Source organism: Lycorma delicatula, chromosome 6, assembly GCF_047948215.1.
Source record: "Lycorma delicatula isolate Av1 chromosome 6, ASM4794821v1, whole genome shotgun sequence".
Classification (NCBI taxonomy): Eukaryota; Metazoa; Arthropoda; class Insecta; order Hemiptera; family Fulgoridae; genus Lycorma; species Lycorma delicatula.
Window position 1 is genome coordinate 74,313,649 of NC_134460.1, and position 23,210 is coordinate 74,336,858.

The 23,210-nt window shown below is 28.6% G+C and overlaps 1 protein-coding gene across 2 annotated transcripts in view; it reads left to right on the forward strand.

Annotated features, from left to right (window-relative positions):
• Nhe2 (Na[+]/H[+] hydrogen exchanger 2) overlaps positions 1–22,710 on the forward strand; it is a 425,961-nt gene extending 403,251 nt beyond the window's left edge. For both annotated transcript variants that reach the window (XM_075367892.1, XM_075367893.1), the window contains 4 exons: positions 4,614–4,670; positions 11,473–11,637; positions 14,918–15,145; positions 21,926–22,710. In XM_075367892.1, the coding sequence (XP_075224007.1) occupies positions 4,614–4,670; positions 11,473–11,637; positions 14,918–15,145; positions 21,926–22,077 (602 nt within the window). In that variant the 3' untranslated portion in view covers positions 22,078–22,710. The remainder of the gene's footprint in view (positions 1–4,613; positions 4,671–11,472; positions 11,638–14,917; positions 15,146–21,925) is intronic.
• The last annotated feature ends 500 nt before the right edge of the window (positions 22,711–23,210 follow it).

Genomic DNA, 23,210 nt, shown 5'->3' on the forward strand with positions numbered 1-23,210 from the left:
AAATATGTTATTTTGGATGTAAATGTGTCAAAAAAATTGAAGATTATGGCAATTGTATATCATACTCATATAGCATGAAACAGTTTCCATAAACCTAAAAAAAAAATCTAGTGTAATCACTGATGATACTGTTTCTCATTATTATTTTATAATTTTAAATATCTCCCCTCTCAGTAATAGTGTACATTACTGTTTTTTTTTCTTCTACTTTCTACCTTGGCTCATTCTGGTATGTAAAAATATTTTCATTACACATGAGGTGAACAGTGTAACATGGTATTATTTCTTGGTTTTTTACTTAAACATTATTTTATATCTTGTTTTATTTTTCATCTTTTATGACTGCAGGATCACTTAAGTCAGTGCATTAAACAAGATCTCATCAAAGGGACTGTTCAGGCTTTACCATCCTCCCAGAACTTTATCATTTGTTCTGATGTCTGTGCCCTTTCTGGTGTTGAAAATGTTAGTGTTGTGAGTGTGAAGTGAGAGTTTTTGTTTTTGATTTTTTATTAATTTTATATCATCTGTGCTGTCTTCTGGTGTAAGGCCAATTTCCTTCAGATCCTTATTTCTCTAATCCATCTGCATCCTGTCTTGGCATTTCTCGAATCGAGATTGTACTATACCAGCTATTTCAGAAATCTTGAATCTTGCATCCTCTTAATGTGTCCAAAGAATCCTAGCCTCCTCTTATGCATGCTGTCAGTGATGGGTTCTAACTCTGTACATGATTTTTTTTTGGGCACAATCTGTCACTGCCTGTCGTTCTGAACAGTTTTTGTGTTGATGCAGTTTCTTCCAGTTCTTCTTTTGATTTCTGGAGCCTGTTGGCCTTTGATTGTTTGTTCAGGTGGAAGACTGTTTCTACTGCATATGTGACTTCCAGTTTTATAACTGTGTTGTGTCTTATTTTTGCGTTTATGAATAGACTTTTTTACTGTAGGTATACCAGGTTAATTTTTGTGCTTTAGCTAGTTTGTTTGTTTGTTCTTTCTGGATTGCGGATTTTTTGTTTAGGTTGTTTATTATTTCTCCAAGGTATTTAAATTGGGTTACTTTTGACTTTGTTACAGTTTATGTTTACTTCTTTTAATGGTGTTGGTTTTTGGGGCATAATTTTTGTATTTTTGAATGACAGAGGCCAACTTTATTTGCAATGTTTTAAAGTTCTAATGTCTGTGTTTTAGCTTCACCAATGCCCTTTGCTAACAGTGCCAAGTCATCAACAAAACCAAGGTAGTTTGTTTTGATTTTTTGGCATATCTTAATTTTTTGGGTACATCTCCCCAAAAAACTAATCATTATTTTTTGGGGACTTTTTTTTGAGCCATTCCTTCATTACCACTTCCAGAGCACAGTTGAATCAGTAAGAGTCCATCACCTTGGCACAGTCCTGTGTTGATCTCAAATGGTTCTGAGAGTTCACCTTTGAATTTCACTTATGACTTACTATTTCTGAGGGTGAGTTTTATCATGTTTATTAATTTGGGATGTAGCCCGAGGTGTCATAAAATTTTTAGTAGGGATTCTTGAAACCATTCTAAATTTTGTTGGTTACGAACAATATATATTATGTCATAAAGAAAAAAGTTTCAATATTTTAAAAAGTAGTTAATATTCATTTGGCTTAGGTGATATTAAAAACAGAAAATAGGCAAGATAGTATTATATTATTTTAATAGTTAAATAAACGTAATTAGTTTGATAAGAAATTGTATTACATAACTTTGTTTTTTGATGTATGACATGGTCTGGATAGCCAGACGGTGATGTCATCGTGGGCTGGTGAGAGCATATACATTCTCAGAAAAAGTGTGTACGTGCATAAATACGAACGGTCATCTGGCGGGGAAGCCAGACTGACATTCTTTGTTTTCGGGTCTAGTGTGAATTTAGCAATCATGGAGTGGAGACGTGTTTTTAGTTTGCTCGCACGAAAGTGGTGATGTGTTCTTTGTTCGATGAGACAGGACAGTGAGACTGGGTAAATAGGTGTATTCGATGCGAGGTCATCATTATTTTTATATGTGCAGGAAAGTATCCTTATGTATATGAAGAGAAAAATTAATGATATGATTCAAAATATATGATTCCATATAATTCTTATATAAATAATATGTTTAACTAATGTTAAAAAAAGAATTATCTTCTTTTATTGTTAACGTTAATTACGTTATTTTATATATTTTTTAAATATGACAGACGAGTAGTGTGGAAATGTGTTTTCTATGATTCAAAAATATGTGATTCCATATAATTCTGATATAAATAATATGTTTAACTAATGTTAAAAAAAAATATTTTCTTGTATTGTTAATGTTAATTACTTTATTTTATATTTTTTAAATATGACAGACAAGTAGTGTGGAAATGTGTTTTCTATAACTCCATATATATGATTCAAAACAATTTTGATATGCTTAATATGTTCAATTTATGTTAAAAGATTATTTTTCGTATTGTTAATGTTAATTATTTTTTTAATTTTAATAATATGCATGTGATCAGACTACATAGCCCTAGTACATTTTTTCGTTGTTCCCCCCTTAATTTGAATTGTTTTGTGATTGAGCTTTTATTTTATTTTGATTCTACAATGAGTTTTTCAAATTAATTTTTTTTTTTAATTTGGAAGTAAGGTCGTATTCTCTAAGACGCAATTGTTTGCTTTCTTGAAGTCTACAAATGTTATCATCATGTCTCTGCTTCTTTTTCTGTTGTAATCCATTATTACCTTGGGACTCATGACCTGATCTGGACAGCTCCTTCAGGCTCTGAAACTTCCCTGGTATTCTCCTAGTTCTTTCTCAAGTTGTAAACTGATCCTGTTGAGGATGATTCTTGAAAAGATTTTGTATGTTGTGTCTAGGAGTGAGATTCCCCTGTTGTTAGTTGTTAGTCTGTTTTGTCTGCTTCTTTTGTAACAGGTGGATGAGGGCTGTCATCCAGTGTTCTGGTAGTTCTTCTGTTGACAAGCTGTTAATGAAGGACGATTTTTGCTGGTCTTCCTGCATGTTTCCAGATCTCTACAAAGGTCTGATTTTCTTCTACCGCTTTGTAGTTCTTTATCTCACCCAGTGCTTGGTAGGCTTCTTTTATTGTGGGAGGGTTGTTTTTGGTGATGTTATTGGAGGTGTTGGTGTTGAAGTTCAGGAGTTCTGTCTGTTGTTTACAATTTAGGAGTTTGTTGAAATATTTAACTAGGATTTCTGCGTTGTTTTTATTGATATGGGCCAGATTAGATTTTTCATCCTTCATTAGTAGGGTTGGGAGTTCATTTTTTTTTCAAGTTGTTTTTTGAAGTTTTGTGGTAATCTCTCAACTGTGTTTTGTTTAATTCTTCTTCTGTTGATTTCAGTGTGTCTTTATGTTGTCTTTTTATTTTACTCATATTTAGGGTTTGGGTGGTTTCTTTTCTTTGTTTTACTACATTTTCGAAGGATGTTTCTGATTCTTGGACTGGTCTAATAGCCATGCTTGATGTTTCTGCTCCATTGTTTCATCACATTTGCTGTTCCACCAGTGATGCTTTTTACAGGGTTTTATTGGGGCTAATTCCTCTGCGATTTGTTTAAGGTTGCTGACTAGGTCTTTAAATTTATCTGTGATTGTTATTTTTTCAGTTGGTTTTTGGTAATTTTCATTCTTGATTATTTGGATAGGATCTATTTTTATTTTAATTGTACGGGCTTGTTTTGTTGTTTTGGGGAGTGAATTTTTTTAATTTTGACTACATAGTGATCTGAGCCTGTTTCTACTCCTCGAAGGACTTTTACATTGTAAATCTCTTTGTGGTGGTCAGGCATGGCATTTTCACTTGCTACATTGTCATTCATCTCATCCTCTAAAGCAATACCTAAATGACAGTCCCAGAAGTTAAAAAAAAAGTTAGAATTGCATAATTAATTAAGAAAGATCTTCTGAAAAGAAAATTTTTGGTGGTTAGAAAAACAACTTAAAAGTGAGTAGTTTATAATTTTTAATTATCACATTTATTGTGTTATTCATTGAACTTATTTTTTTCCTTTTTTACCATTAACTTTCATTGTTCAGATCTGTTAATGTAATGGATAAATTATTGCTAACAAGATATAAATCATTACTGTTGATATTCCTGAGGGAAATTAATTGTAACTCTTCATTCATATATCCACTGATTTTATTGGATTGATTTCAAGTTCCAAAATAAGAATAGGATATCCTAATATTTATTTATTTTATTTTTTATCTTCAAAAAACTTTTATGTTCATATTACCTTGTAATATGATTTTAGTACAGAACTCCTGTAAACCAATAACCTCTTTTAGTGGCCTTTTTTTGTAGAATAAGATCAATTTAGAGAGGTTTTATTGTGCTTATTTGTTTAAATTTAATGGTTAAGTTTTTTGTTGCAACTTTTTTTGTTGATGTACAATTCATTACTGAATAATGAAATCACAATATTTATGCATTGTTTAGTGCATATGTATTTTTCTTATAATTGTGTGTATTTTATCAGTACAATTTTATATATATAAACATTTCATGATATGTTAGATGTAGTATACCATACATATATATAAAATATTGTATTTAGTTTTTTTTATTGTTTTTTTTTTCTTTTTTTTAGATGAAGGAATACAGCCTCCTTCATCTCCTCAAAAAAAGAATTCAAAAGATTCAAGTGGTAAGTTAATCTGTATTTTTTACTTAAAATGTTTTTACCTAAATTTTACCTAAAATGTTTTTCTACTATTATGACCTAGGTTGTATGTTATACACATTTGATGAGTAGGATGGGTTGAATGGAACATGTCGAAGAGAAACGTCAAACCCTTGCAAGGATTTTAACCCCAGACCAGCTAGTATATCCAGCATTATGATCATAAATGAATTAAACAGCCATTAAGTATTTTTCATTTCTTATTCAGAATTTTACTGCATTAAAGTTTGGCATTTTTCACTTACCACTTCACCCATCTCATCTGTCTTATTAAAATACTTGAGAATGTATGCCCAAGGTCTTAATAATAATAATATCATATTTTTTGCTTGCATTAAGGTGGTGAAGATTTCTTCTTATTTTACATTATTTATACAGTGTAATACCTTGAATTTAGGTTTTTGAAACTATGTGCTAGGAAACTATTAAAACTATTTGTGACTGGAATGAATAATTGAGTAAAGTGACTGGAATGAATAATTGAGTAAAGTTATTAATTTTTTTGCCATAATTTCTTGTGATAAAGGATTTTTAATCTTATTTTAGTGGTTCCCAACCTTTTCATTGCCATGGACCCCCTTATAGCCCATCCTGTGTTCTGATGGACCGCCTAAATTTTTTCCTAATTAACATTGGTCAAATTATTGTACCCCCAGTAAATATTTGAATAATGTAACAAATTCTTTAAGTAAAGCACTTCAAGAAGTGGTAGTGAAATAACATTTATAAAAACATATTATAAAAATGAACATAATTTTACATGTCATTGTGAAAAAAAATCTTTCAGGCTTAGCATAAGTTTGTCAGTGGGACGGTTGATGTTCTTTTGCAACTGCTAGTTTTCCAAAGTCTGGTTCAATTGTAGATACTCGGAGTCACAAATCTGGTTCCACGTTAAGTTTATTTCTATACTTATTTTTCAAGAAGGTTAGACCAGAAAATGTACACTTACATAAGTACATTGATGGAAATGGCATAAATGTTTTAATGCAATCTGGGAAACACATCTGGATACATCGATCATGCATGGAACCAAAAAGCAAAATTTTGAGTAGTAAATGCAATCTCCAAACTGGAATCATACGATAATTCTAACAGTTCCTCTTCTACTTTGATGGGAAGGTTATTTTTTGTTACCATAAAGGGGTTTTTCATCCAGTTATTATTTCTACTGCAGGAAGGAAAATATTTCCTTCATTTCCCTCAATTTAATTTTTTTTTCCCTTGAGGGAAAAATATTTCCCTTAGTTTAACAATTTCCTTAATTTTAATTTTTCTCAATGCCACTGATTCAGTATGTTCTTTTGTGTTTTCAATGATATCAGATGAGAGTTTATCATTATTTGTTGCAAGAAAGAGGGAAACAAATCAAATTCTCAATTAGTAACTCGGCGTGACCATAAATTTAAATTCTTTATTGTTTCTTCATTTTTATCCTGAATGAAGAACTTTGTTATAGATGAACTCTGAACAACCGGAATTTAGAACATTAAGAAAGTTAAAAATGCCAGATATAAACAAGACAAGCAAGTCAAGAAAATTTCCGCTCAAATTTGGAGTTAAGAAGAAATATCCCCACCTTGTCAAGCAGCTGAAACAACCACGTTATTATTTTACCTCATGATAATACACCCCTGAATGAAGCAGCAAATTTTTGAGTTCACTTCCCATTTATTGATATAGTGTGGTGAAGATGTGAGATGGAAATTTATTACTTTCATTGCATCATCAAGAACAGATTTCATATAAGTAGGCATAGTATGTAACTCAAAGCTTCACAATGAATACTACAGTGACTTGATTTCAAGGCAGTGCAATGGATTCAATACAAGTCCCTTAAACTTTTCTACCACATCGCTTGCGGCATCTGTGCAACTCAACACATTTATCCCAGTTAATTCCATTGCCTTCTATAAAATTATTAGCAACATAAACACAGCCTCACCGGATTGCGTGTAATGACACTAAATTGCAAAATTGTCTTCATAAATGTCATATTTGTTCCTCACAAAGCATAATAATAAATTCATGTTGTCTGAAATGCCAGTGCTTTCATCCAGTTGCAATGGAAAATATTCACTTGATCACACTTGTTCAAAAAATATACTCTTTACATTTTCTACTATTTCATCAGTTCGTCTTTTTAATGTGTTATTTGATAATGTTATTGCACATATTTTCTTTTAATAACCACACATCATAGCTGTTATTCTCTTCACTGCAGCAAGAATGAACTATTCTGCTATTTTATGTGGCTGTCCTTTTTCAGGTACCATTTGAACAACTTCATAGGAAGCTAGACAGCCATTTCATTGTTTGAACTAGATGCAAAATTCTTTGTTGATTTCTTACACTTGTTTAGTTGTACAAGCCTACTTCAAAAATATTCAGGTGTTTTATTTGCACAGTCACTGTGTAGTTTGTAAATGCCATCGCGATATTTAAGGTTTCATGAATTCAGTTGATAGAACTTCTCTGCAAATAACACACTGTGGCTTCTTCTCCCTGCCTTTATCTAATACTGTGAATACAAATGTAAACTATCCAAATACTTTCGATATTTCTTTAACTTTATTTGTGAATTTGAAATGCTACATGAATTGCTGTCTTCATTGTTTGGACACTTGAACCTGATTTCAACCAGTGATCCATACATGATGTCTGCAGACTCCATTTTGGGACTGCTGTTTTATTTAATACCAATGCTGTTTCTGGCTTAAAGTCCAGTAAATTTAATATAGTGTATGATTCACTCGCTCTCAATGCAAAAGTTAACTGTTGCCAAAATTCCCTTTAAATTTAACAAAGATATATATATATATAGATAGATAGATGTTGATGCAAAACTGAGAATCATGGATAACACAAGCTTGCAAAATTTGGGTTGTGGAATGTTTTTAAATTTTAATAAGTGATTCCTATATATTTTTTAGCACTGAATCCAAAACCAACCTTCATTTTTCCATACATTAGGATTTTTTGCAAATCGTAAATTTCAAAATTTGTAAAAGTTGAAAAATTGCAAAAATGTGGTACTATAAAATAGACGTGTCACATTTTTGTCTATTTTATAGACAATTACATTAAAAAATCACATTAAATAGACAATCACATTATTTATTATCTATTTTATTTTTTTATTTTTATGTTTATTTTATAGTATCACATTATCAGAAACATATCACATAGTATCAAAAAAAATGTTCGTTGTTTAAAAATAATAAATTAATATAATATATTCATCTTTTTGGCTTATATTATGCATTCTTATAGCTAAACAGTTGAGTGGTCTTATGAGGAGGCAGTAGGGGGGTTTGGATTGAAGATGACATGATGTTGGGAGAGCTTGACTGAAATGTTATGATAAGACTTAACAAGATGTAACATGTTTATTGGCAGCTATCCATGCCACTCATGCACGTGCAGCTACTGTCAGTGCTGTTTCAACCATCAGCGTGCGTAAATTGAGTTTTTCACCCTCCGTGATCAAATGCATTTTTGTCAATGGAAAATATAATTTCAGGCCTTAAAGCAAACTTTGCGTTTTCAAAATGGCTTCAATAGGCTGCAAAAATTACACATTCTTTTTCTTACATATGTGGTGAGTTAATGATGGAAAGAAAAAAATATAACAACTTTCATTCGACAACTGTACCTCACATATTTCGAAGTGAAAATAGGAGATCAAAACAAAACTTGGGCATCCCACTTGAAGGACTTAGACGGTGGTCAAAGGGTGAACAAGAAGCATTCAGATTTGAAGTTCTAGTGGTGTGGTGAGAGCCACGAAATCACACTAATGATTGTTACTTTTGTTCGACTGGTGTTCACAGTTTCAATTTGAATAATAAAAAAAGAATCATCTATTCAAATATGCCATACGCTTTACGTCTGGTTCCTCTGGTCCAGACGTACCATTGACAATTGCACCAGAAAATTTACTGGAAATAACTGTTCAACAAGTGATTTAAATGAAGATAACTTCAAGGAGAATGAACCCAGAGATGGTTGTGCACCAAAGCTTTATTCACAGTCTGAATTAAATGATTTTGTTCGAGACTTATATCTGACCAAAGAAAATTCAGAATTGTTTGGTTCAAGGGTTAAAGAGAACAACCTGCTAGTAGCTGGTACCTCATTTTCCTGGTTCAGGTACAGAGAAAAGGATTTTCTTCCATATTTTTCAGAAGAAGAATTACTCTTCTGCACTGATGTACATGGACTTTTGACTCTATTAGGTATTCCATACAAAAGTACCAATTGGAGACTGTTCATAGATTCATTCAAAAGAAACTCATAATTGTTCTTCACAATGGGGATATGTATCGATACCCGTTGGACATTCTGCCCATTTACGGTAAAAGAAGGTTATAATAATTTGGAATTAGTTTTCGATAAAATTAAATACAACAATCATAAGTGGATTACAAGAGCGGCAATCTCAAAATAATATTGATGCTTCTAGAACAGCAAGGAGGATACACAAAGTTTCCTTGTTTTTTGTGTGAATGGGATAGCAGAGACAGAGAAAATCATTGGATAAGGAAAGATTGGCCAAAAACAGCTTTATTAGAACCTGGAACAAAAAATGTGCTGCGAAAAGCTCTCGTAGATTTGAATAAAGTTCTTCTTCCACCTCTGCTGACCAAGTTAGGCTTGATGAAACAATTTGTCAAAGCCTTACCAACAGAAGGTAAATGTTTTAAACACATCTGTGACAATTTTCCAGTTTTATCAATCATCAGACTAAAAGTAGGTGTCTACTGGTCCTAACATTAGAAAACTTCTCAAAGATGGTAATTTTGAGAAACAAATGGAAGTTGCAGAAAAAGAAACCTGGAGACCCTTTAAAGACATAGTAACCAAGTTTCTGAGCAATAAAAAGGATCCAAACTTCAAATCAATAGTTGAGAACGTGCTGCAGAAGTACAAAATTTAGGCTGTTGTGTGAGCTTGAATGTTCACTTCTTAAATTCACATGTGGACTATATTCCTGAAAATCTGGGTGCCATTAGTGAAGAGATGGGCAAGAGATTTCATCAGGATGTGAAAGAAATAGAAAGGAGCTATCAAGGAAAATGGACTACTATGATGACGACAGACTATTGCTGGATGTTATACCAAGATGAACCCTATAGAGAACATAGGAAGAAAAGTGTGAAGCAGAGTATAAGCCATACAAAGAAACTTCAACACATGGAATAAAATTGTAAATATTTTACATACTTTGTCATTAAGGTTGGGTGAAGAGGGGGAGTGATTTCCAAAGGCATGATGTACCTCATAAAAATTAATTAAATAAATTAATTTAAAAATGCACTATAATAGAAAATAGGCTTATTTTGTGGCAATTTTCATTAGTAATTAAGGATTCAGTGATCTCCCCCCCCCCCCGTCTACCTTTTCAGACCAATCAACTTTATAAGAATGTATAATTTAAATCAAAAAAGTGAATATATAATATTAATGTATTATAAAAAAAAATTATATCTATTTTATTGTATCACATTTCCACAATTTTTCATCTTTGATTTATGAAAAATCCTGACATGATGGAAAAAATGAAGGTTATTTTCGGATTCAGCATTAAAAAATACATAAAAATCAATTATCAAAAACTAAATAATACAATTACCGCAGGTTTGTGTAATTGATGGATGAGCAGGTTCAAACAAGTGAATGTTAAGTTTGAGAAAACCCATATTCATAAATAGTATTCTTCTCATTGAACTTCCATATATTTCAAAGTGTAATGATTTTACTGAAAGATATTGAAATATTGTAAACTGCATGCAAGAAAGTGTCAAGATGTTGATTGATGCATGTAACAATTAAAAGATGTAAGTATATTTTTGGATATTTTTACTACCATCTTACAGCCCAGTTCCTACACTTAGTGATTTACATTCTTTCTTTCTTCTCAAGAAGTGGTTCGGGGTTCTCATGTTTCAAGGAAAGTGATCTGGGTGAAAGCCTATATTGGAAATTTTTGAACATAATAAATCACTTGTTTGGTATGAAGATTGCTTAGGAAACAACAGTATTTTTAGAAAAACAGAGCTTGTTTATGCAAGTAATGGGCTGTTAATTATTATTCTTTGCGCTATTCATTATGCTTTGTATTCTTTCTTTTCTTTTTTTTTATTAGTGATTGACCTGCCATTACTTGACACATCCCATATGGGGGTAAGGCAAAATTTTCTCTCATATTGAATAACACTAATTTAAAATTGTTTCAAAAAATGTTATTACCAAGGGTCTCAATTAAAACATATTAATTAAAATTAGGTTAAAAATTAACTTTTCATGATTTTATTAAATATTAATGCTATGTAATTTCTTTTGAGTTTATAATTTTTTTTTTAAATAGTTTAACAAGATTAAATATATTAGATTATTGGTATTGCTGAAGGTAATATACCTTAACAGCTATTCTCAGAAAAAGAAGATAACACTATGAGAGCATTGGAAATAGGAATACTCACTGTCAATTTCACTGAATAAGTTTTCATTGGCTAATGTTAATAAGTCAACACTTACAAAGAATGTGTACTTGTTAGAGTGGGTATATATTTTTTATCAATCATTGTGATTTATTGATTGAATTCAGTAGACAAGCTATCGGCATATACTACTTTTTTATCTTGAAATTAAGAAATCGGCTTGTAGTAAAAAGCTGAGGTATAAAATATTTTCCTTAAATTATTTAACATGTTTATTTTAAACTAATGTTAATAATTAAACTATGATTGTGTTTAACTTAAAGGTGAAGTGCCTAGAGTGTCTACTCCAACAGCATTGGAGAAGATGTTGCCTTGGAAACGTGATGATGAAGGTGAAAGCACTTTTCCAGTACGGCAGAATGAATTTCCTGGTTGGTGTTCAAATAAAGAGTACCTGGCTTATAGCTCACCATCTGCAACATTTTTAGGTTTGTGTGTTTGGATGTATGATACTCTATACATATGTTCACAGTGGTGGTATGTGATTTATAAATATTGTATAAAAATACATTCTAGTAGCAAAGTAAATAAATACTTTTTTTAATATTAAAGGTTACACAATTAAAAAGTTGAAAAGGAAACATGCTCCTTTCAGTCAAATCTAGTTAAAAATGGATTACTTTGTTTTAATTTAACAAGATGTTATAATTTATGTAATCTTCATTATTTTGAAAAATCTTGTATTTTTTATGATTAATTTTCTACTTCAGTTATGAAGTAGCATACCCTCTGAAAATTCTTTTATAATAAATGGAAAAAAAGAATAAACAGCTTGGGTATTTTGGTATTCATGACAATGCTGTGTTTTGAAATTAGCTTTTTAAATCTACTACAACATACTTTATTTTATGCTTAAAATAAATACTTGTTCTAAATCATGCTTCATGAGAGTAGCTAGTTCATACTTGGATATTATTTTAAATAAAACATACACACACATATATTTATTTTCCTAAAGTCAATCCTTTCAAGTATCATATTCCTCTGCACTATACAAATAATATTAATCCTATCAACCTTAGTACAGAATTAATAAAATAAAATGAAAAAGGATGACACCTACTTTATTCCATACATCTTGCAAGAGTGCTTTTGCAAGTTACTAGCATCATCAGTTGCTCTATATATATTTTTTTCAAATCATTTGTATCAAATTACATTTAAAATTGAAATAAAAAATCATCAAATACTGTACTTAAGATTTAAAATTGTTAAAAGATCCTTTTCTAAATTAAGAGCAAACCAGAAATAAAACTAAAAATTTTTGTATTCAAAGATTTTTTTAAAATTTAATTAAAATTAAAAATTACATATATATATATATATATATTATATATAAATATGAAGTCATTTACTAAAATTAAATTAAAAGTTAAAACTAAAAACAAAATAAAATAAATAATTTAAACAAAATAAAAGAAATATATGTGGATTAGCTAGCCAAAGTTATGTGACTGTACAGAGTTGAAGTATTATGAATTATCAATGTCTTAAAAAGTGCTGCTATCTACAACAGCTTTTATGATTGTGTCATCCTCAAACTCTGTATGTAGGTTGATCAAATTAAATAATAGAAAATAATTTTAAAGAAATAAATGAGCCCACCAAAAAAATTTTTAAGAATAACTAAAAATCTAATAACAAAATACCGGAATATTTTTGATTACGATAATAATTTAACATATCACTCTAGATTGTACCCTTTTGAACCAAGTGCACATGTATTAACTGGACTTCTGAAAATACATAAACCTGGTTTATCTCTGCGACCTTTAATTAATTTCACAACTCCTCCTTCTTATGTAACATAACTGCTCCTTCTTCTCCAGTCACATAACTTTGGCTAGCTAGTCCACATAGACTTTTTCTATTTTGTTTAAATTATTTATTTTATTTTGTTTTTGTTATTGATTTTAGTTTTAACTTTTAATTTAATTTTGTAAATGACTTTATATATATATATATATATAATTTAAAATTTAAAAAAATTTTTGAATATAAAAATTTTTAGTTTTATTTCTGTTTTACTTTTAATTTTGAAAAGGATCTTTTAACAGTTTTAAATCTGAAGTATAATTTTTAATTTCAATTTTTATGTGTAATTTGATACGAATGATTAGAAAAAAAAATGATATGGAGCAACTGATGAAACTAGTAACTTGCAAAAGTGCTCTTGTATAATGTATGGAATAAAGTAGGTGTCATCCTATTTTATTTTATTTATTTATTGTGTAATTAGGTTGATTGGATTAATATATATATATATAGAACAGAAATGTTTACACAATACTGTTGTTATATAATTGTTCATAGGAAGGATGTTCTGTAAATTTTATTCTTAAAAAACAAAAGAAACTTTCAGTTCATAATTTTTTTAGTATATTACAAAATATTAACACATGAAATAATATAATTTCCATAGCACCATAATCTTTTGACATCTGTTGTAGCAGGACATAGATTTTTAACGGGAGCTTAACGTTGGTCCAGAGGATAATCTAAATACATTTGAGTAATGCTTGTTTATTGATTTGTTAACTAATACTTGTAAGCTCAACCTTTTAATGAATTAAATTAATGATCTGCCTTATGAAGTACAGTTATATGTAACACATTTATTGTAAGACATTGATAGAATGGTGAAAATTTTTCTAATTTCTCAGTAGACTTTCTGTATTGTATCCATGGACTCATAAAGCAACTAATGACTGGTGGATGTGCATCATTGCTAAATACATAATTAAATGGATTTTATATACTAATATCAATACAAAATTTTTTTATTTATTTTTACTTACAGAATCTATATTTAAATTTTAATAATAAATTATTCCAATTTTGATTAATAATCAATACCATCTACAAAAATATTATTTTCTATACTTTTTTCTCCCCCTTCTTATTTTATTAACTGTAATTTTGATACAAATTTTGCAATTAATTTATTATTCATTATTAATTTTGAGAAAAAAACATTAACAGTAGTTTTTGATAGAAGTATCGTAGAAATTTTCCTGAATTATTATTGAATGTAGGTTGCTTAATATTTTAGTCTATATGACTGTCTGAAATGAAGACAAATTTTAAAAAGCCACTTTTTTAAAAAAATTTGAGAAAGTTTGAAAAATATTATTTATCATTTATGAATTATACAAATATTATAAAAACCTTGTTCAATCAGTAAGTTATGTGGTTAGCACTAACAACAACATATACTAATATAGGTTTTAACCCAAAATGCAAGTCTAAAAAAATTTTTTAAAATGAAAAAAATAATTGATGGCACTTTGAACAGTATCAAAAGAGTACTAGTTGATGCCTTAGCTCAGTAAGTTTTAACATAATAATGAAATAAAACTATTTATGTATTCTCTTACAAAATAATTAACCTTTCAGAATATTAAAAGGCTAATTATTATTAATATTAGAGATTATTATAAAACTATTTATGTATTCTCTTACAAAATAATTAACCTTTCAGAATATTAAAAGGCTAATTATTATTAATATTAGAGATTATTATGAATATAATCTCTAGTATTTTATTTATTTTTCAAAAAACTTTATTTTATGTATTAATATTTAGTTCATTAACAAATCAATTTCTGTAACTACTACTTTTAAAATTATATCCTAGCATATCCATTATTTTTACATTGTGAATCAATATTTACCTTCATTACTTAGAAATAAATATTGTTCAAATAGGTGGCATTGAGCAGCCAGGTATAACTTCTGTGATTGGACTATTTCGTAGAGAGAGTGAACCTCCGTCTGTGTCTTCCTCTCCACAATCCTCCGTCCTTTTAATTGAGGAGGCGACCTCACTCCTAAGTCCACATTCCAAAACCAATGGTCGTCGTGGTTCAATGCTTGAATTAGCAAGTTCTGTCGACCCTATACCTGAAGAGGAACTTATGACAGGTACTAAAAAAGGTAAAATTCTGATCGATGTTTTTTTTTTTGGCATGCTTCTACAATTTAGATACAACCAATCAACAGTTAATAAATTCAACTTACTTTTGAATTAGTTTTGTAAGTACAGTTCATGAAAATTAATACAAAAAATGTTAGTGTGGCTTTGTGTTTACAATGTTGCTTAATGATTGTTTGTTTTTTTTTCAGACTTATTTATTTTTACTATTTTTTTTTATTCTGTAACAAATACTTCATAAGCATATACCAGTGGAAATTAAGAATCTATTTGTGGCCTCTGATTTCAAAATATTAGCTGTTCTGCATATTTTGATTTTGTTCTGTAGGCGTGTTTGTTATTCCATTTATATTTCTTTGTTCTCAGAAGAGTTTCTAACTAAGGATTATTTTTTATTTGTGTTTTTTCATATCTTTTTTGAAAGTTTCAGATTTCTATTTATTATCATCTAAAGAAAAGTTTCCGTTTCCTTGAAGTGTTTTAAGTTATCGTCAGGTTAAAGAAAAATAAATTTTATCTAGTCAAGTGTCTTGTCTTTATCATTTTAATTCTGCTTAGTTGGTTTTTTGTTTTGGAAATAGTTATTCTTAAGTCAAATACATGTTTCCAAATCAGTGTCATATTATAAAAAAGTTGAACAATTAATAAGTTTTAATTCAAATTTATATCAGTACTTTAAAAAATGAATTGGGTAAACAGATATATTAAAATAAAATTTCTCAAATGAATATGTTCACAGAATTTTTAGCAAACAAAATACTTTTTTGACTTTTTGTTTGTATCTGCATATATATATATATATATATGTCTACCATTTATTTTGGTTTAATTTACAGTAAGTTTTTTTATATGAAAATAAAAAATTACAACAAACCAGCATGGTAATGAGTTAGTGTGAAACATTTTAATAAGAATTAAAGTTAAAGAATAATATTTTGATTTAGAATTCTTACATTGTTTTGTTGAGTACATTATTTTCCATGTTCAAACTTACATTTCTAGTGCTAATTTGTTACTTGACATAACCTTTTCTTTCTCTTTTTTTGTATTTAATTTTGATACAATAAATCGGCAGATTCAGTTATGGCTTAGTGAATGTGTACAGTGTAATAACTGCTGTATATGTAACAAATTAGAGTTGTTGACAAATTTAAAATTAATGGACATTACATTATGCTGCAACATATATCTTGTATGTCCTATACCACTTCATATGTTCATTTATACATTACAAAAAAAAGGCCTTTTCATAGGCATATAAACCTTTTGTTTATAAACTACTTAATTTGAACTATACTACAAACAAAAAAACACATACACACACACTGAGAAAAATTATAGCCAGCATTACTAAATTAGCAGTTAAACCTCTCTCACACACAAACATTTTCTCTTGATTCAAATGCTACATGAATTGTAACTGCTGACAAGATGATACAAATTTATCCTGCACTATAAAGAAATGTATAATTATACCTAATTTCTTATAGTTGCATCTACCAATTTTAGCTATCATCTCAAATACAAATGTTCTTAAGCATTATATAATGTAACATAATAAGTTTATAAAGCATTCATAAAGAAAACTGCTATCACTAATAACACATGAAAATAATATTAAAAAATAGAAATGGATGAAAAATTGTATTTAAAAAAATTAGATGGAGTAATTCTTGGTTTAACTGTCATTGTTGGGTAAAGTTACAAAAAACACACAGCTAGTATTTGCCAAAAGAAATTGGACTTTATTGAAACCAAATGAATTTATGTTATAATTATAATCTTAAAACATAACAGGAAATTGTGAAATTAGCATGACTTAATACTACTTAATATATCAGCTGAATTAACAAATGAATAATGCTGTTAAATGCAAAAATACATGAATAAACCTTTATAAATACACAGTGTAACAGAGTCGAAAAATAAGAGAGTTGTTTACAATAATTTCAGTATAGAAGGCGTTAAATCACAATATAAACACATTAAAATAAATAATAATATAGATAGAATTTATTCTAATAGTAAGTTTTCTTGAAAGTATTAAGTTACAAAGAAGCACAAAAACATGACTTCATATCCGGAGTAATTCTCTTTAGATTAATTTAAGAGAATATGAATTCAGTGCATGAATAGGTAAGAATTAATCTCAGCGATTAACAAGTTAAATTAGATTAAATGAGAGAGTTGATTGCAATAAACCTTTCAAGTAAAGGTAATTTGCTCTGAGTAACTGACGTTTGAACACAAACTTTTGATGAACAACACGAAATATAATAATTGTTATCAATAATAATATATGAAATATATCGCACATAAGTTTTATAATTCTGAAGTAGTGTTTAAATTAAAAGTAGAGTTGATAAGAACGATAGTTTGCATTTAATAACCCATAAAATGGGCTACACATGAACAAGGATAACATAAACGTTTAATATGAATAATAATGAATAATTTACGCTTGCCTGTATCACACACAAATATTAGCCAGAGATGAACTCGTAAAAGCAAGTACAGATGAATACATATGTAATCCTGGGCGTAGTCCGCACGGGTGTATCAGGAATACGGAGGTGTGATGTGGTTTGATGGTAGAATGATGCGTAGAATCTCAGATGTGTAGTGAGGAGTTTGGAGATTCTGCTTGAATGAGAATATTACCACAAAGTTTGCAGGAGAGTATGGCCATAGGCGACTGCACTGGTGAGATGTTGGATCTACTCTGCCGAAAAGATGGCGAAAGAAAAAGGGGGTAACCAGATCCAGGTAGTGGACAGGAGAGAGTGTGTGTAAAAGACGAAGAGATGTGTGCATGTATTAGTAAGGGGACGAAAGAATAACGGGTGTATGAAAAGGGGTAGTCAGAAATAACTCGATAGAAGAATGGATGCGGTCGCTAAGTATGACGGAGGGAGGGTCGAACACAAGAACAAATAATAAAAACAGATAGATTTGACAGACACAAAAATTCAAAACAAAGCGAAGTTTAACATTCCAGTAATAATACAACGGGACCCACCCTAGCTTGGAATTCGTAGAAAATAACGGAAACTTTATGCCAGAATGGCGTAAAGTCATTAATCTGAATGTTTATCCCAACTCTATTTTTTTTTTATTTTTTTTTTTTTTTATTTTAACTGCTTAACTTATAAACTTATTCAAACAAAAGCATTACATTATATTTTTTTAATTTTATCTTTGTTAAATATCGTGAAAATGTAAATAATATAATAATCTTATTTCCATAAATTGATTACAATTTTGGAATCATCAACAGCTATTTTAGCTTAACTTATTTCAAATATTTTTTAATATTTTTTTTGTAATAGTAAGTTGTAGGTAATAGATGTATTTATACTTAGAATTATCTACTCAATAGCGTTCGTTACTGTATTGTTCATCTGTAAAGAACATTATGAGAATATTTGATAATGCTATGATAAAATTTAATTTGACTTAATATCTCTTCATACACGCTTTTTAATAATAATGACAACTTTGAAACATAAAAGCCCAGTTATTTATAAAGTATTAAATAATTAGAAAAGTTAATAATAGAAATAATAAAGCAAGCCTATAGTATTGTTTCTGAGACAGTGTTAGTATAAATATAAACATACACATAACAAAAAGATTAGTATGATCCATATAGACACCTGATATAATAATAATAAAAAAAATAAAAATGATTACTTGAAAGTATATTATTTTATTTACTCAGATTTTATATTAAAATAGTAGTAAGTTATGCAGAAGAAGTAATTAAAAGTTATGTATGCTGTTTTTTTATTTTCATACGCTTAACTGTTTTTCCATTTCCTGATCTGCTTGACTTAAAAATAAGAAATTTAACCAAGTGCATCTATAAATAAGTGGATTTATAGTTATACTTTTGTTACTTACAGGCGATATCACGTACCTGCCCTGAAGTTTTCTTGAATAATACTCAAGAGGGTAAGCGCCTTGTCTGGTTCACATTTTTTTGTCCATAGTTGAACTGGAATTCAGTTTCTTTTTTTTTTTAAGTGAAGGTTTTATATCATTTTAAAACAGTTTCCAATACTGTCTGTCAAACGAGAGTCTCCCAAACAGAATTCACTGGAGCTGTCTCATTAGATCAATAAAGGTTCCCATATTTTAAAATCAACTGAACAGGTGCATCTAGCCTATGTCCGTAATGAAAACCAGAAAAAATCAAGAATGAGGACAAGGTGTGGCTGATAAGAAAATATGATCTTCCACATAAAAACCATGACTTGAAATAAAAAGTTTCACCTGGATTACAGTTTCAAGACCTCCACTTGACAATGACACCCATCTTTCTCAAAACTCTTGGAGATAGGAAAGTTTTAACCAGGATGAAAAGAACATCGCTTATCACCAGTCTTTTCTTTGACTGTTGCTTATACACTATAAAAATATTGCTTTACTTCCATATAAGGATTTATTGTTTTACTTCCTAAAAGGTATTACCTTCACTCATTTCTGAAATTGTGAAGGAATGTAGATATAAAAAATTGAACTATTAAGCTAGACTACCACTTATCATCTTGTAAATAATCTTTACATAATATAAACTTTTCTAAACTATAAGATTCATTTTCCATTTGTCAAACACTGCAGTAGTTCTCAAATTTTGTACTCCTTCATCTTCTCATACAAATAATTTATCTACCCTCCTTAGCATTATGTGATCTGATTAAAAATCTATTATTTACAGTACATTTTTATTCTTCTGTATGTATTTGTGAGTGTACAAAATTATTTTTTATTTAGAAATGAGACAACAAATTCATTAAGTAGTTTTTTATTAGTTTTATACAAGTAAATTCAGTTGGCAACTTATTATAAAATAATATCTTGGAAAATTTGTCTATGGTCTTTTGTTTTAAATTATTCCCCATATGCTGGGGGAAAAAAATATAGATTAATGATTTATACTGATGAAATTGTTGCTTTCTTACAATGAAGATTATGATTTCATAGAACCAGCAGCTATGTTAGGTCAAGTTAAAAATAATCTAATATCTAAAAAGTCTTTATACTCCGTTTAATAAACCTTGCTCTCTAGAAAGTCTGAGTTTAAATCACTAATGCTGTAGTTGTTACTCTATTATGCTTGCGTTTTTTATTTATTTATTTTTTTTTTAGCTATAAAGTTTATAACCATCAGCTTTAATTGTTTTGTTTTGCTTTATGTGTTTTTTAAGTTAAATTGTTATTGTTGTTGTTATTGTAATGTTTTTATAATGAATTTTTGTCTATATCAATTACTTATTTTTGTTTCCATTATAAAAACCAGTAAAAAAGTGAACAGTGTTATATGACTTAAATTATTGTGAATTATATCATATCCCAAAATATCAGTAATACATTATCAATATTCACACTTCTTATTTTTATGATAAAAATGTGATATAGAATTTGTCTATTAATATTTTTTGAAATATTTAGCTCTTAGAACAACTTTTCTGATTGTAGCCAAACTCCTGAGGATTTTTTTAAACAACATCAAAACAAAGGTTATTTGTATGGCATCAGTTACTGATGATTTATTGTAAAATTCATATTTATTTAAATGACTCTCCAGCCACATTTCATTAGTCTGTTCATCTAGAAATTAGCAAATATCCTTATAATCTCTCTCTTGAAAATTTTTTTTGGTCATTCTTATTTTTGCTTCTGTCACTTTTTATTGATAATTCTTTTGTTGTGTGTTGGCCAGTTGTTAAAATTGTTTAATTTGTTAAATTTCTTTCTCCCCTACCCTTATATAAACATTCATTCATTTAATTTTACTTATTGTACGTTTTCTTATTTTATTACCAAATAACTAACTTATTAACCCCCACAAATTAGTTCATTAATGAAAAGTTTCTTCTAAAAAGCTGAAGAGAAGTATTGTTTTTTAACTACTTTTAACTTAATTTTTGACTTTATTGCCTTTGTGAAATGCAACAAAAATGTCTATAATTATACTCCATTAACCACCTAATAACAATTTCCTCATTGTTTTCCAGTTTGTTTTTCGACTTACGATTTTTTAGTTCTGTTATTTTCTTACAAACACCTTTAAATCAGGAATGATTATTTCTAAACATTAAAAAAATGGAATTTTTATTCAGGTAAGCTGAATGAGAAACTGTAAATAGCAGTCAAAATTACATTTTTATGGAAGGCTTGATTGGTATTTTAAAACATAATTTTTTTAAAATAACTTCTGAAAGACTATAAGTCATTTCATGTCAACTATCAGCTGATACTATGGAATGTTTACATAAGATAATGTGCTAGTCATCACATTCTTTTAAAATTTACTTGACTTTACCTATGTTGACAGGAGGTATTGAATTATATAATTTTTTTTTGTAATATCAGTTTAACATTTACAACATAGTAACTGTTGTTAATAAAAAATATTTTGATGATAATTGTTGTAATAGTAAAGATCAGATTAATAGAAAACTGATCAAAGAATAAAGTAAGAGCACCCACTATTTTTTTTTCTGTTATTATGAAATGAGTTATTGACGTTCAAACTTATCAGCAAATATATAACACAATAATTTAATTTCATGTAACATGCTAAATTTTTTCTTAAAGCCAGGCTATCACAGATATACAAAACCAGTTATGAATAATTAATTAATTTGACTTAATTCTGACTAATAGAGATTGCATGCTCAATAAATATACATAATAAATATAAAAACCAGGTTATTTTATTTCTCATTCAACATTTCTATTATTTTAAAAGTATAAATTTATGTTCTTGTTTTCAGTAAGTGGAGATGGTTCAACGCCATCATTGAATGATCGATGGTCAAATTCTCAGTCATTAACTCAATTACATCAGTTGTCACCATCAGTAGAATCTCTTGAATCAACTGACAGTGAAAATGAACTAGATAAACTGGCTAAAAACAACGAATAGCATTACGCCTTTAATGTCAAAGTGACTGACCTTTGACATTGATATTCATGTGATTTGCTGTAAACTATTCATTTTTTCTTTTTTTTAAATAAATTAATTTTAAAAGAAAGAGCATCATTACAATATATTCTTAAGAAGACATAATTTAAGTAAAAATTAGGCTGTGTTGTTTTCCTCATGGTAAATAATTTCAAAATATATTATAAACAGTTTAGACATTATAAGAAATAATTATAATTTATTATTCTTATATAGAAAAAGGGAATTACTTTTATTGTTATATTGTATGAATGAAATATATTTTTATTAATATTATTACTATTTTTTGTAATAAAAATTGACATTCTGATAATAGGATATTGTCAGGAAATGTATGAGTAATATACCATAAGGTAAAATTGTAACACTGTTGGTGCTAAGATTAAAAAAAGAAGGAAGTGGCCTAGTCAGCGTCATGTTTTAATGGTGCAGGATATGACAATTTTTATAATAAAGAATTAGTTTTAGTACATAAAGATAATAATAGGAACAATAATAATTTACTTATTAAAGTAATTACATATATTTACTAATTATGTAGCCAGTGTATTGTCTAAAAAATTATATATATATACATTTTTTTTTGTTTTTTTATTTTTAATTCTGAGCCTAAGTTCTACTTGGGATGAGGTTATTGTGGTTAGATCACATCTAAATAAAACTCATCTTATTCTGTATAATTACAATCATCATGATTCATTTTTTGCTCATTTGTATAGATTCTACAAATAGTTTATTTCATTAAGATACAATAACTGCTCTGAGCTTTGTCATTATCTATTATTTATGTAGGATCAATTTTAAATGTTTTTGTATTTTAGATGTTTTGATCAGATTATAAAACAGTTTATTTATTTGTTTTTGAGCCTTTTCTCTAATATTTGTCTTTCGTATATTATTTTATATAAAAATAAACAATCTAGCTTAATGTAATACACCAAATAACTTTACGCCTCAGAAATTGATACTTAATGATTTTTATAAAAAGAGTTTATTACTTTACTGCTGAAGCACATTCTTTCTAATTTATCCAGATTTTCTCTTTTTGGATTAAAAGAAATTTATATTTGAATTAAAAGAAAGAATATATTAGA